The sequence below is a fragment of the Crocodylus siamensis genome, chromosome 6 (genome assembly GCF_052110815.1).
Source record: "Crocodylus siamensis isolate JL-2025a chromosome 6, ASM5211081v1, whole genome shotgun sequence".
Lineage (NCBI taxonomy): Eukaryota > Metazoa > Chordata > Crocodylia > Crocodylidae > Crocodylus > Crocodylus siamensis.
This window is the reverse complement of record NC_143400.1, coordinates 16,263,211-16,277,925: the sequence shown is the minus strand read 5'-3', so window position 1 is coordinate 16,277,925 and position 14,715 is coordinate 16,263,211. Positions and strand designations below refer to the sequence as shown.

General features: G+C 62.2%; 2 protein-coding genes across 5 annotated transcripts; both read left to right on the top strand.

The window, feature by feature from the left end:
* The first annotated feature begins 469 nt into the window (after nt 1-469).
* BNIPL (BCL2 interacting protein like) lies at nt 470-8,661 on the top strand. 3 transcript variants are annotated; one of them, XM_090056400.1, is made up of 10 exons: nt 470-626; nt 3,901-4,008; nt 4,319-4,380; nt 4,590-4,799; nt 5,110-5,277; nt 5,547-5,649; nt 6,012-6,143; nt 6,578-6,664; nt 7,801-7,899; nt 8,523-8,661. In XM_090056400.1, the coding sequence occupies exons 1-10, from the start codon at nt 541-543 to the stop codon at nt 8,563-8,565; spliced, it is 1,098 nt and encodes a 365-aa protein (XP_089912526.1). In that variant the 5' UTR covers nt 470-540; the 3' UTR covers nt 8,566-8,661. The 3 variants fall into 3 exon arrangements, with proteins under 3 accessions (XP_089912526.1, XP_089912527.1, XP_089912529.1); XM_090056401.1 differs by having other exon boundaries at nt 7,801-7,929; nt 8,523-8,659; XM_090056403.1 differs by lacking the exon at nt 3,901-4,008.
* A 1,589-nt stretch (nt 8,662-10,250) lies between these two features.
* C6H1orf56 (chromosome 6 C1orf56 homolog) lies at nt 10,251-12,690 on the top strand. Of its 2 annotated transcripts, none has more exons than XM_090056413.1 (2): nt 10,251-11,243; nt 12,558-12,690. In XM_090056413.1, exons 1-2 carry the CDS (start codon nt 10,347-10,349, stop codon nt 12,576-12,578), a joined length of 918 nt encoding a protein of 305 aa, XP_089912539.1. In that variant the 5' UTR covers nt 10,251-10,346; the 3' UTR covers nt 12,579-12,690. The 2 variants fall into 2 exon arrangements, with proteins under 2 accessions (XP_089912539.1, XP_089912540.1); XM_090056414.1 differs by having other exon boundaries at nt 10,252-11,240.
* Nucleotides 12,691-14,715: the final 2,025 nt, after the last annotated feature.

Here is a 14,715-nt window from a genome sequence, read left to right as displayed (position 1 = left end):
AGGAGCAAGACCCTCCAGCCAGGACCCTCCAGCTTTGGTGCCAGCGGGAGCACCGGCAGACCCCAGTCCCCATCCCCAGCCTGGGCTGCAGCCAACACCCAGCACCTCTGCGGGAGGCTTTAAAACCCCCGACACATGGAGCAGAAAGATGGGGAGGGGGCAACTAGCACAGCCCAAAGCCTGGACAATCCCTGCAGCAGAGCACAGGCATCACTATGGCAGAGCAGGGAACACCGCCAGCCCTGCTGCCTCAGCCCTGGACCCAACCTGCAGGGACAGACCAGGCTGTGGCTGCAGCACAAGCTAAGCCCAGGGAGGGGCCTGCAGCCCCCTGCCTTCCCCCCCCCCCCCCCAACCCAGCAGCCAGGCCCAAGGTGGGCAGGGCAGCGCCGGCTGCCCCCTCCCCTGCCAGGTGCACCGTGCAGGCGCTAGGACCCAGCCCTGCTGCCCAGGTGTGCATGCAGAAAAACCTGTCTGGGCTGGGGCTCCCGGCCTTCCTGGGCCCTGCATCCTGGGGAGGGCAGGCAGGGCAGGTTGTCCATGGAGAGCCCCCCTTGCGCCTGCAGGGACACGGACAGGACCATGGGCTCCTGCATGGAGCCCACCGAGGATGCCCAGCAGCCCAGGTGAGTGCCCACTTTGTGCCTCCAGCCTGGGTGGTTTCTGACAGGTAGCACTGCTCCCTTAGGATCAGGGCTGCCGGGCCCTGATCCTGCGCCCCTGCTTGCACGGGGCTTCTGGCTCAGCCCCTGCTTGTTTATGGCTCTGACAGGGAGTGTCCTGGCCCATGGCGCTTGCTTCCACAGAAGTGCCCTGGGAGTGCCACGGCACTGGGGACAACCGCTCCCCTGCTCTGCTGTCACCCCACAAGTAACCCAGGGTTCACTCGTGCTTGGAGCTGTACAAACCCTCTCAGACCTTTATTTCCAGCCCCTCACAACTCCCTAGAGCCTGAAAGGAGAAAGGCATGACCCCCCAGCCAAGCCCCTCTGCCTGTTTTCCTAGAGACAGCTCAGGACCTGATGCTTTCCAAACCAATGGGGGATACCCCCACTTTGCCGGAGCCCAGCCTGGAAGGCACTCGGTGGGGTGAAATACAGACACTGTGGAAGACGGGGCAAAAATTCCCGCTTTCCCTGTGGGGGTCGAGGTTTGCTCCTATGTGTTCAGCCAGTGTCGGGCCTCAATCATTTCTCCCAGTCCAGTTCTTGAAGGTGCCTTTTAAAGCAGTGCTGCTCTCGCCTGGAGTCTCAGGTAGAAGCCAGGAGTCATCCTCAACCATCCTGAGACTGACTCGGGAGCAGAGCAATGTTTGCAAGCCTCCCTTCCTCCCCCACCAGGATTTTAAACACCTGGGTTGGAGCTTTTCCTTCTCAGGCTTTTCACTGCAGCCACAGAGACCAGGACTTGTCTTTTTTCTAGATGTGCAAGTTGAGGCTTTCCCCATCCTCATGTGACTCCAGGAGCCAGGGCTTTGAGAGAAGCTCTGGCTCAGGACTGGCTCTTTTACTGGTAGTCACCATGTGGCTGGTCCCATTGCCTGGCTTTCCCTCTGCCCTCCCTTGGCTGGTGCAGCTGTCTGGGGCCGGCAGCGTCCCTGCTCTGGGTGTGCAGCCCCTTGCACCACGGAGGCCTGAGCTGAGGCTGGGGCTGGGGCAGGTAGGAATGAGGACAACCCCCTGCTATCTGTGAGAAGGCTGATTACTTTAGGGCCTCAGGCCAGGTCTCGGGAGGGTGCTAGGCAGGGGCAGAAGGGTTTTCAGGTGGTCAAGGAGCAGTGAGGGCTGGGGCTGGGGTTGGCACAGCCGGGTTGGCAGTGAGAACACAGCTCTGGGAGCCAAAGCCTGCCTATGTCGGCCCAGTGCCCAGCCTGGGTCTGCCATGTTGCGGGTAGCACGCGCAGTAATGATGGAGGGATGCATGCCAGCCTCCAAGGCTGCATCGGCCTCAGGGGTTTCCTCTGCGTGCATCACGGTGCATTGGCCTCGGGTTTCCTCCGGGTGCATTGTGGGGCATTGGCCTCAGGGGTTTCCTCTGCATCAAGGTGCATTGGCCTCAGGGGTTTTCTCCGGGTGCATTGTGGGGCATTGACCTCAGGGGTTTCCTCTGCATCGAGGTGCATTGGCCTCAGGGGTTTCCTCCGGGTGCATCCGGGTGCATCGGCCTGTGGGGTTTCCTTCATGTGCATCAGGGTGCATCGGCCTCAGGGGCTTCCTTCATGTGCATTGGGGTGCATTGGCCTCAGGGCTTTACTCCAAGGTGCATAGGGGCACATTGGCCTCAGGGGTGCCACCCCATTAATCTGAGGGTGGAGGAATGAGACAGGAAGTGATAGAGCCTCAGGTCCCACCCCTTTGGGCTGGAAGAAGAACGGGAGATGTAATGTTATGGTTGCCTTGGCACTGGGCCACTCAGGGAGGACTTAATAAACTGGTCCGGTTGGGAAACAGCACTGGGGATTGTATGAGACCTGGGTGTGGGGCCAGGAAGCTGAGACCCCCTGTCCCAGGGAAGGCCACAGCCCACCCCCGTGCAGCTGCTGGGGCTTCTGGCACTCTGGAGACCATGTCTGGCTCTGGCACTGAGCTGCTAGGTGGCCTGAGGCAAGTCACTTAGCTCCACCAAGCTCCACCTATAACCCAGAGATAAAGGCAGAAGGGGCATCCTGGCTCACAGGCTACTGGCCTTCTTGGGAGCCCGCTGAGCAGGTAACAGAAGCTGCTTGGAGAGGAAGAACCAGGCCTGACCCAGCCAAGCCCATCTAGGAGCAGGAGAAGCATTGCAGAGATCTGAGCAGTGCAAACAGCAGCACCCAGAGGTCCCTTGCACCCGCCACCTCATCAGACTCACTCAAGGCTGCCTTCAATCACCTGCTCCCCCCTGCCCCCAGCCATGTCGGAGCCTGCCTGCCGCCCTGCCTGTCTGCGGGCACCTCCCCGTGAGTCATGCCCCAGCCTGCAGGAGCCCCAGCCCCAGGGAGGGGCTGGGCGTGTGCGGGGCAGGCGCTGCTCACCCCAAAGGAATGTGTTGTCAAAGCAGAGAGGGTGTTTGCGTCCTCTTCAGGCTCTATCACATCAGAGGTGGCCGGGTACCAGGTGTAGATGGGCCCAGTGCCCTCGCAGCATCCCAGCTCACTGCTCCAGGTCGATGGAGGGGCAGGGGGCAGCTAGATCTTGGTGGGGAAGGAGCCGCAGGCGAGGAGGGCTGAGATGCTGATGACCTGATGTGGAAGTGGGGTATGGAAGACCCTGTAAGGCCAGCAAGGGAGAGGGCAGCCCCTAGAAAAGGGTGTACGCACCAGCCACCTACCCTGTGTCCCAGGGGTGCATGGAGCCGAGGCTATGTGCAATGCAGCGAGCTCTCCAGGTGCTGCAGTGCTGGGCCAGGCACTAGGCAGGGACGAGGGATCCCCTTCCTCCCGGAGCTCCCATCCCAGCCCCACGAGGCAGGCGTTGGCAGAGGGGGCCTGGCAGGCTGAAGAACGCCAGTGTCCTGCTGTCCTGCCCCTGCTGCGCCTGCCACGCGCTGCCTGGCATCACTGGGCTCAAGTAAAGCCGGCGTCAGAGGCTCGCACAGCCTGCAAGGGTTTGCTCCTGTTCCCCACACACAGTGTCCTGGGCCTGGCCCCATCGTGGGCACAGTCCTAAGTCAGTTCAACTCCCAGGCCAGGAGGGAGTCACATCCTAGAGAAGCGGGGCTGGTAGGGCCCTGGGTTGGGGCTGAGGGCACAGGACCCAGCACAGGGAGAGGCTGGGCTGGGTCTCCCTTCATCACAGGACTTCAGGAGCTGGAGCACAAGAGTCCTGGGGCCATCCAAGCAGGTGGCCCCTGGGCAATGGGGGCACAGCCAGCCCTGCTGCTGCTGCCTGAGGCCCACGGGCTCCTCTGCTGGCCCCACAGATACCAGAAGACCCTGGAGCAGCCGGGCCCAAGCGAGCGGGTGCAGGGGGACGCCTCCATCCCCGACATGGAGCTGAAGGAGGAGTGGCAGGACGAGGAGTTTCCCCAGTGAGGAGCTGTGGGGGCAGCATGGGGTGGGGAAAAAGGGAAACTGAGGCACAGAGAGAGGGGGGGAGTAGCCACATGGTGCCAAAGGAGGCCTCCACAGAGCCTGGCCTCCCTCCCTACCCCTGGGCTCTCCAGTGACCCCGCAAGAGAGCCCAGGAGTCCCAGCTCCCTGGCCCTGGCCACTCGCACCCAGGTCCAGAGACAAAAACCAGGTGTCCAGCCCCCTCCTCCTGGCTGAGCTGCCCCCACTACCAGCCTGGCCTGCTGGGGGTGCAGCCCCTGACCCATCCCTCCCCCAACTCTGTTGCAGACCGCTCCCAGAGGACAGCTCAGAGGAAGAGCTGGAGGAGACCAGCACTGAGCAGTGCCCAGGTGGGGCCGGGCTGGCAGGGGTGGGGGGCAAGGGGGCAGTGGGAAGGCAGCTGAGTGGTCCTGGGGGCAGGTGGGAGGCAGAGAGGGTACTGCAGGGGCAGGTGGAGGGCTCTGGTCTCGGCTCCCCCAGTGCAGGAGGTTTGGAGGTGAGAGAAGCAGGGGGTCAGGGGCCTGGACTGGGCACCCACCAGCCCCCTTGTGCCCCCCAGCAACCCCCAGCACCCTGGAGCTGTGCGGGAGGCGGCGCATGAGGCGGCGACTGGCAGCCCCAGCGCTGAGCCTGGCGCTGGATGGGGCTGAGGGGTCCCCGCGTGCGGCCGTGTCCCCCGGGCCCACGCCCGACGGCAGCCTCGATGTGGACGTGGACGCACTGGACACGCCGTCCGAGAGCGAGCTCCTCGGCGGCTTCGAGTGGGAAGGTGGGCCAGGGGGCTGAACCGGACGCCCAGGTTTTGGGGCTGGGAGCGAGGGGACATTTACTGGGGGCGACGGAGTCTGGGGCTGGTGCTTGGAGGGTGGGTAGCAGAGAGGAGCTGGTGGGGCAGGACTCCTGGGTCCTCCTCCCTGCTCCAGGAGGGGGATCTTGCGTTTAAAAGAGCCAGGGGAGGCGGGGGGTCTAGGACACCTGGGTTCTGTCCCTTCCCTTGGGTCAGAGGCCTGGGGTGGGTGGAGGCCGGGGCGAGGGCAGGGGATGCCAAGACGAGGTGCCCATGCGCCGTGCTTTCCCAGATGACCTGCCGCGGGTGCGGCGCCTGGCCAGCAGCCTGTCGGAGGGCCGTGTGGTGGACGTGGACGACCCTGACGGGCGCCGCTGGCGGCTCTTCCTGTCCAGCGAGCAGGAGCAGAGGGTGGACATGAGTGTGGTGGAGCCCTACACCCGCGTCATCTCCCACGGAGGTACCAGCCCCCGGACCCCTGGGGTCCACATGTGACTCGAGGGCTGCAAGGAGCTGGGGCTATGGGCTGGTGGGGCAGGGGGCCCTGGGCAGCGTGGAGGGGGCCGGGAGCCAGGACTCCTGGGCTCTGTTCCTGGTGGGATGGGGCAGGAGAGGGGCTGAGGGGCTCGGGTGGCCGGAGGACTCCCAGTGGGGAAGGGGCAGGGGCAGGCATGGGTGGGCTGGTGAGGCGACCCTGCCCCAGTTCCACCCTAAGCTGTGCCATGGCAGGGTACCATGGAGACGGGCTCAGCGCCATCATCCTCTTCGCCTCCTGCTACCTGCCGGACAGCAGCGTCCCCAGCTACCCCTATGTGATGGAGCATCTCTTCCGGTGAGCGCAGCGCCTGCCAGAGCCAGAGCCAGCATGGGGGTGCAGGACTTGGACCCCACGTCTCGTAGGATCCCGGCAAAGCCTCCTCTGTGGCCCGCAGGGGCTGGGGGGCAACAAGGGCCTCCATTCTCCTAGCAGGGGGCAGGGGGGCAATGCCTGGGGTCTCCACTGCAGCCTCTGTGCCCTGTGAATGGCCACGACAGCGAGGAGCAGTGGTTAGTGCAGGCACCAAGGAATCAGGACACCTGGGTTCTTCCACCCACTGCAGGAGGGACATGTAGGAGTGGGGGAGGGCCTGGGGGGCTGGGCCTACCCTGGCTCCTCTCCCCGACTGGCACCGTGCCTCGGTTTCCCCCCGTTAGGTACATCATCGGGACGCTGGAGCTGATGGTGGCTGAGAACTACACCCTGGTGTGTCTCAGCGGTGCCACAGCCCGCACCCAGGTGCCAGCACTCAGCTGGCTGCGCCAGTGCTACCAGACCATTGACCGGCGGTGAGTGATGCGGGGACCCCTGTCTCTCCTGGCCCCAGGAAGGACCCCCCCCAGGGTCCCCACTGGAGCCTACCCCCCAGGGCTCCCTGTACTTCAGGCACCCACGGCAGGCTGGGCCCTGTCCAATCCCTCCCCTCCTCACACCTCCCAACATAGCTCAGTCCCAGCTGGGCACAGCTGGAAGCCACGGCCTCCCTTCTGGGGACACTGGGAGCCAGGACTCCTGGGGTTTTTTGCCCGCCCTGGGGAGAGCATGCAGGGAGGGGACCAGCCCCAGCTCCCGTCCCCAGTAGGGTTTGGCCTGGGGCAGACAGTGGGGCTGTTCCTGGACAGTGGGAGGGGGCTGCAGCCGGGATGCCCTGGTGGCAGCAGTCCCAGGCCCCCCAGCAGCAGGTCCCACAGGCTGACACGTGCCCACACCCCCATCCCCACAGGCTGCGGAAGAACATGAAGGCCCTGGTCATCGTCCACCCCACATGGTACATCCGGGCGCTGGTGACCCTTGTCCGCCCCTTCCTCAGGTAGGGCTGGCCGGCATGCAGGGGCACGGGCAGAGGGGGCAGGAGGCTGTGAGAAACCCCTGTACGTCAAGGGATGTGTTTGCGTGTGTGTGCGCCCATGTGAAGGGGGGGTGCGCGTGCATGCGTGTGCACGTGTGTGCATGTGCACATGTGGGGGGGCTGTGTGTGCGCACGTGAAAGGGTGTAGGTATGTGTGTGTACACGAGGGGGGTATGCACAAATCTGTATGCGTGAGTGCAATTGTATGTGTGCATGCACATAAAAAGTTGTGTGTATATGTGTGTGCGTGCACGAGAGGGTGAGAGTGTGTACAAATGTGAGTGTGTGTGTGTACACATGTGAAAGGGTGGGGGGTATATGTGTATGTATGCACATGTAAGATGGGGCGTGTGCAAATGTGAGAGGGTGTACATATGTATATATGTGGGCACACGTGAAGGAGGGGTGTGCACCTGCAACAGGGTGGGTATGTGTGCAAAAGTGAGAGGGTGCGTATATGTATGCGTGTGTGTGCACATGAGAGGGACATGTTTGTGTATGTGTGTGCACACGTCAGAGGGGGTATGTGTGCGTGCACATGTAAGACAGTGTGTGTATGTGCATGTGTATGAGATGGGGAGTGTGAGTGTGAAAGAGATCCCTGCGTGACCTCTGGCACAGTGGGGGCAGGGGAGAGATCCCTGGTACGTGGGGTGGAGTGTGAGTGTGTAGGAGACCCTGGCACAGGGTGGAAATGCAGGGTCCGAGCCCAGCCAGTGGCGCCCACGCCCACCCAGCTCTGTCTGGCAGAGGCCAATGTCGGATGGGCCCCAGGAGTGGCTCCATGCCCCAGGTCCCAGCCTGGGACTCAGAGGGCAAACTGCCCAGACCAGGTCATGGGCTCCCTGCTGTGCCCGCCATGTGGGTCGAGGGGGGCGAGTGCAGACATGTGTGTGGCCATTGCTGTCCCGGGGCAGCACCGCTCATTCACTCCAAAACAGAGTGACCTTGGCCACGGCCCCCATGCTGCCATTGACACTCCATGCATGCAACGAGTTGTCAGGACTCAGCCCTCGGCCTGTAGGCGCAGCTTGGCCCTGGCAGCAGTGAGCCCCGGCCTGGCTCACATGCCCCCCCTGCCCCACTGTCTTTTCCAGCTCCAAGTTCAGCAGGAAGGTGCAGTTCGTGGACAGCTTGGGGAACCTGGCACGGCAAATCCCCCTGCAGCATGCACACATACCCGAGTGCATCCGGCAGTGAGTGCTCCCCTCTGCGCAAGCATCAGGGTGGGCAGGGGGTCCTCGCACTGGGCTACAGAGGGTTAACAGACTGGGGAGGCCCCGCCCTGGGAGCAACAGACTGAGCCTCCCTGCTGAAGGACATCTGGGTGTCCCCTGCTGTGCAGGGATGCTATGTGATGTGACCAAGGCCATACACTGAGTCAGTAGCAACACCAGAAAGAAAGGAACCCGGGAGCCCTGCATCCCCGTGCTCTGCTCTCTGAGGGCAGTCTCGGGGTCCCGGGGCTCCATGGAGGACGTGGTCATGGTGGGCCCAATTCAGGAGAAAATGTGACTTGCTCTGGGGCTCAAGGCAGACATGGGCTGAGCTGGCAAACCAGGCTCTGGACAGGTACCCATCTGAGCCCTGGACCAGCATGAGAACCAGTCTGGGACCTGCCCAGGGCTTGCCCCCTCCCCTTGGCTTTCTGGGCTGCTCTGAAACCCCCTCCCCTGCCTTAAAGCAGCCCAGGACCTGCTCTCATTTCCCCTGGCCCAGGCCAAGGTGGAGGAGAGAGGCTAATACAGGGGCCTAGCAGCCCCCCATCCCCATCACCACAGCACCCAGAAGGACCCGTTGTCTCCTCTTCTTTCCCCAGGATGGATCCGAGCTGGGACAGAGCCTCAGACGTGGCACGGTGACCTCAGGACGTGGCTGCCGGGCAGAAAGCAGCACCAGGGCTCTGCTCTATGCCCCCTGAGTCTCTCTCCAAAGGACCAAACTGTGCGGGCCTGTGCAGACGGGTGCTTGCAGCCAGTGCTTCGCCCATCGCTCCAGCTTAAACACCCGATTATTCTTTTTTTTAAGGTCCGATCCGTAGAAAGGGAAGAATTTGCATGTGCAGGCGGTGTATCCCGTGCTGCTGCCTTAATGCAGGTGGCCATGGAGCTGGATCCAGCTGCAGGATCCCCCCACGAGCCTGCTGATACCCCAGTCCCCGCAGCCAGAAAAGCACAGCTCCCACTGGGACGTGGGGCAGGGAGAGGAGGCAGAGGCCATGCCCAGGGCCAGCTTTTGAGAACCCGGGAGGTTTTCCAAGTAGCTCCAGACGCAGGGAGAAACCAGGGGAGGCTGGAAATACCAGCAAAAGGGTCTGACTGCAGCTTTCACATCAGGCAGGGCATTTCACACAGAGGATTTTTCTCCCACATGTTTATTGGCACAAGTGCAAGGCAGGGAAGGAAAGCCCCGAGTCTTCCCCCCAGGCATGTCCCCACTGGCCCAGTCTCTGGCCCTTCATGCTGGGCAGCCAGTGGCTCTGACCCCGGCGGAACCTGGGCTCTCCTGACACTTGGAGAGTGCTGGCTTCCCAGGCAAGAGGGAGCCCGAAGAGGCTAGGATTCGGGGCTTGCGGGTTGTTGCAACCACCTGGAGGGGGATTTGAACCCCTCCGATGCGGCCTGCATGTGCATTCAGGTGCCTGAACCCTGTTAGCACCTGGTCCGGAGCACCTCGCGCCCTCGGGGAACGTCCTGCTTGCTCTGGATGTGCCCGTAGCCAGGGCTTGAGTCAGTGCCAGGCTGGACGGGCCCAGCTCTGTAGGCCACGGGTGTGCACAGCTCGCATCAGAGGCGGAGAGGGCCGGGCGGTGATGGGGTTCTCTTGGAGCCACTTAAGTGCCCACGATGGGACCGGGGCGGGGGTCCTGCCCCATCCCCACACTTCAGGCCCGTGTTGGAGCAGGGCTGCACTGATGCCAAGGAGAAATGGTGCAGCCGTGTCGGGCGCCCGCCTGGGCCGTGCCAAGTGCAGCTCTCAGGTCCCTGCCAGGGCCAGTGCCCAGTGCGAGGCTGTCACACATTCGCACAGGGAAGGCAGGTGCTGGCAGCGGTCTGCAGAGACCCTCTGTGAGGAGAAAAGAAGCCCCCCACCATGAGGCACCCACCTGGGTCCAGCCCCCAGGCCACAAGGCGCCTCTGGGCTGTGACCCCCCGCCCGCTGTGCTGGGCACTACACCCCCACGCCAGCCTGCGGGCACGCGAGCTGCAGCGCCTCCCGGCCCCACAGGTGCAAGCATCTCACCCCCATGGGAAAAACGTACCCCACCTTTCTGCAAAATGTACCCACCTCTGTAAAGTATACCTCTTTGTCTGCAAAATGCACCTCCTTCTCTGCAAAACGCGCCCCCATCTGCACAATGCACCCTCGCGCGTGCAAAAATCACCTCAGTCCTGCACAGTACACCCCTCGCGCGTGCAAATGCCCCCTGCTCTGCAAAATGCACCCCCGCGCGTGCAAAAATCACCTCAGTCCTGCGCAGTACACCCCTCCCGCGTGCAAACGCCCCCGGCTCTGCAAAATGCACCCCCGCCCGCGCACAACGCTCCCCGCGCGCCCATCCCCCGCCGGCGCGCGCGGGGCAGGCCCCGCCCCCGCCAACGACCGCGCGGGTTCGAAGGACGCGGGCCCGGCTCGGCCCAGCATGGGGCTGCCCCGCGGCCGCCTGGCCCTGCTCCTGGCACTGCCCGTAGCCTGGGCGCTGGCCCAAGCGGGGCGCGACCTGCCCACGGACCGGCCCGTCACGGCCGCCGCGCAGTCGGTGCCCGCCATGCCCAGCACCATGGCCAAGCCAGGCTCCCTGGCCACGCTGGCTGCTGGCCTGGCCAAGGCGGGGACCACGGTGGCCGTGAGCAAGCGGGCGGTGGCCACAGACCTGGCCAAAGCGGACGCCACGGTGCCCATCATCAAGCGGGCGGTGTCCGCAGGCCCGACCAAGGCAGAGACCACGGTGGCCGTGAGCAAGCGGGCAGTGGCCGCGGGCCTGACAGAGGCGGACACCACGGTGGCCGTCAGCAGGCGGGCGGTGGCCACAAGCCTGGCCACAGTAGCCATGAGCAAACGGGCGGTGGCCACAGGCCTGACGGAGGCAGATGCCACAGTGGCTGTGAGCAAGCGGGCGGTGGCCCAGGTTTTGGACACGGCCGTCACGCTGGGCGCAGAGGCCACCCTGTCGGTGGGCGACTCCGGGTACCAGTGGCAGCCGTGGGGGCAGTGGTTCTGCAACTGCGAGGCTGGCAGCATGGCGCGGGTGCGGGACGTGAACTACACGGTGCCCGACGTGGAGCTGGCCCCCGACGACCTCAACGCGCTGCGCTTCGAGCGCGTGCCCTGCAAGTACCGGCAGTGTGCCTGCAGCCGCCAGAGCCTCCAGTGCGCCGGCAAGGAGCTGACATGCGACGCGCCCAGGCCCTACCTGTGCGCCGTGCGTGACATCCGGGAGGCCCAGTACCGCGAGTCGCAGCGCTTCTGGCGCCGCATCCGCAGCCAGCTGCGCGACCTGTGGGACAACGTCCGCCTTGCCTTCGTCCGGGAGAAGGTGGTGAGCAGCGCGGGGAGGAGGCACAGGGTGGGCACGGCATGGGTGTCCACGGGGTGGGATCCTAGAAGGGTGGGGCCTCTTGGTATGATATCCACCTTCTTAGGTTCCCCAGCAGCGCCCGTCTCTACTAGATATTATGTTTATTACACAATTAACCGGTGACTTGTACAATCAATGTAGACTGGCCACACATGCAAAGTAAGGATCACACAGTGAATGAGTGAATTGTGCAATAAATTCAGACTGGCCAGTTGTAGGTGGTTATGCTGTCTAGGACAGTCTTGGTCAGGGGGTTGCATATGGGATGGTGCCCTTGGAGTAGGCGGGCGGCTCTAAGCAACACGGGTCCTCCAAATATTGGGGAATAAGGAAAATTGGCAGCACCCGGACCCCTCACACAGCAGAGGAGATGCCCACTTTGGTGCCAGGGGCCCACAGAACATTCAGGCCGGGCAGTGGATGGCATCATTATCTGACCGGTTCATGCTGGGTGTCATTCGAAGTCTGATCTCAGCAAACATTTACATGAGAGCAGCCAGAAGCCCCTTCGCTTCTAGCCTGCCTCTCTGGCTCTCAAAACACTGCTGCAAATCACAGAATGAGAGCCGTGGGGCTGGGAGGGAGCTCCAGAGGTCACACCTAGTCCAACCCCTGCCTGACGCAGGATCAGCCCTGCCCAACGCGTCCCAGACAAACCCGTCATCCAGGCTTTTAGCAAAACTACCGTCAGCCCTGACACCACACAAGACATCACACCCGACCCTGCCCCGGGGAAAGGAGGAGGACCACGGCAGCCTCCGCAGTGTGGAAGGCCTGTGGGGTACTGCAACCCCACCAGCCCAATTGCAGACACTGTGCTGTGGGGTTTAATGCCACAACCAGTGGAAACCCAAGCACTTCTGTGCTTGCAAGGTTGAGGCCTGCGTAAGCCTGGGGCAATGGCCTGTTCTTGAGGCATCGCTGCCCAAACAGCTGCTGCAGGGTTATGTGCAGGCTGGAAGCTGTGGGGTGAGCGTAGGGGCACGGCTGAGCTAGACACATCAGGGCGGGTAGGAAACCCATCTCAGGAAGGCGGTGGCTTTCACTTATGCTCCAGACCAAAACCATACACACTTTCCACCTGCTTTAAAGTCCTGCTTGTCTAGCAGGGCCCAGACAAAGGGGCCGGAGAGTGAGCACAGGGGTTGGTACCCGACCATGCGGAGCAGAGCGGGTTTGCCCATGTGCGCTGGGTGCTGGGGCCGTGGGAGGGCAGAGGCGCTCGGGTCCTTTGCCTCCAGAGCCCATGCTAGCACTTTGATCTCTCTTCTGCAGTACAGCCACAAAGAGAGCTGAGGCCATGCCCCATCTCGAGGACGCTGCAACAGCCCTGGCATCCGCACACAGCAATTACGCCAGCCATGCTGGCAACTCCAGAGATATTTAAGAGTAAAAGCTGTTTTCAAGGCAGTGTCTCCCCTTGCACTTTATTGGTGAGATGCTTCACGGCTCCGTGAGTGCCCTGGCACTGCCACCTGGGCCCAGGTGTCATGATACCTTCTGCCATGATACACCTTGTCTCCAGCACAGGTAAGGATCAGACAGGGAGGTATGGGGAAGAACACGGGTACCATAGCCAGCAACTCCCAAATGCCTCTGTTTCTCACAGCCCAATGGTGAGGGGGCGTGCCTGGGACTTGGGAAACGTGGGCACTTGTCTTTCCACAGATCCTTGCTGATTGGGGATGCTGTGATGGGGTGGTGAGGACAGAGACATCCCAGACCATGGGGGGTTCAGGTTTGCTGGAGCTGGAGCTGGAGCTGGACCTGACACAACTGGGGTGCAGGGGGACCTTCTCCCTCCCTTGGTAACAGCCCATTGCTATAGACAACCACTATGAGCAGAATCAGAAAGAAAACCCAAGTTAGGCTGTGGACAGATATCTGTCTAAACCACTTTAAAAGAGGGAACTTATGCTGGGAGGGCCTGTCTATCCATCTGATTTAACTGCCTACTCTGTGCCAAATGAACGGAAGCAAACAGATGTACCAGAACAGCATATATCATTTAATGCTGGTGTACAGGAAAGAGGACAGATATTCCAGGTAAGCTCCTGAACTGGTGGCTGTGTGCCTGAAGCTAGAACAGACTGATCTCCACTCTCATATTCTGGATTCAGGAGGGTTGGGGTCATCCCCATGGGTGGTTCTTGATGCTTCAGGGCCCTGGCAGCAGCACAGAGGTGGTGGTTGTAGGGGCGCATAGGAGGCATCTTTAGCTGCCTGGATATAGTGTGAAGATGGACGAGGCATTCATCGTCTAGGCTTATTTCACACCCCAGTAAAAACATCAGAGAACAATGCAACAGTGACAGCCACAGCGCCAAAGCTAGCCCCATCCAGGTGTGCAGCTGGGTCCTGGGTGACAAGTCCACGTTGCTCCCAGCCAACACGGTGACCCACTCCGGGCCTCACTTCTCTTGAGAGCCCAGTGCAGACAGCTCCCAGGTGAATCAGGAACCAACCAGGGAGGCAAGTGCCAGCAGATAACGGGACAACATGGGCTGCCAGGGAGGAAACAGACTCATGTTCTGTGCACCTGGAGGAGGGCGGGGAAATCAGGCTGATGAATTCACAGGCCTGATGCAACGGGCCTGCCTTTCTGTCAACAACCATCACAGGGGCCAGCCTCACTTCCCCGTCCAGGGAGTCTGCACCAGCGTGGTGCACTCTGGGTCCACTGTCTTTGGCATGGAGTGGGGGCATTGCCTTTATCCCACCTCAGTGCCAGAGCAGGACATAGAGGGGATTTAGACACCTGATTCAGAGGAGCTGTAAAGCCCTGAGCTTGTTGGGCACCTCTGCCTCAGCCTGGGGTGCTCAGACTTGATTTGTGCATGGGTGACTTGGGCCTAGCCCCAGCCCCATCCAGGCCAGTGCTGGGAGGTGCCTGATGTGACCCAAGCTCCTAATTGCTCAAGCACCGCCCGCACCACAAGCATGCGGGGTTGGCAGGCCAGCAGGCAGCCCCCAGACCAAGATGAGCCTAGACCCCAGGGCTACTCCTTTGGCATGGGGTGGAGGCATCAACCTTTATTGCTCCTCAGTGCCAGAGCAGAACGTAAACTTTCACCCAATTCAGAGATGCTGCAAAGTCATAAGCAAAGCCTGAGACCCTAAGGCTGCTACTTCCTGGGTGATTGCTCTCCCAGGCCAAGGCTGGGCCCACACCCTCAAGGAGATACTGATGTGGATAACACCCGGCTCCCAGGCCAGCTGTGGGCTGCAATGACAGCATCACTCCACTAGGTGGCAGGACAGCACGTGGCAGCCTCGGCCTATGGCTCCCCTGGGCTAGGTCTGGATACAGGGTGGGTGGGTATAGCATTACCCCCATTTCCCCCGTGAATTCCCACCCCTCCCCAGGGCAGGCCTGTACGCTGCATGCCCCCACCTTCCGCGCACATTTACAAGCGCCAGTTAAACCAGGGGA

Excerpts from the sequence above, each read along its gene's own strand:
- BNIPL (XM_090056400.1), top strand. The coding sequence starts at position 541 with ATGGAGAGCCCCCCTTGCGCCTGCAGGGACACGGACAGGACCATGGGC. Across the intron at positions 5,278-5,546 it reads CCGCGTCATCTCCCACGGAG|GGTACCATGGAGACGGGCTC; the intron begins GTACCAGCCCCC and ends GTGCCATGGCAG. Across the intron at positions 6,665-7,800 it reads CTTGTCCGCCCCTTCCTCAG|CTCCAAGTTCAGCAGGAAGG; the intron begins GTAGGGCTGGCC and ends TGTCTTTTCCAG.
- C6H1orf56 (XM_090056413.1), top strand. The coding sequence starts at position 10,347 with ATGGGGCTGCCCCGCGGCCGCCTGGCCCTGCTCCTGGCACTGCCCGTA. Across the intron at positions 11,244-12,557 it reads CCTTCGTCCGGGAGAAGGTG|TACAGCCACAAAGAGAGCTG; the intron begins GTGAGCAGCGCG and ends TCTCTTCTGCAG.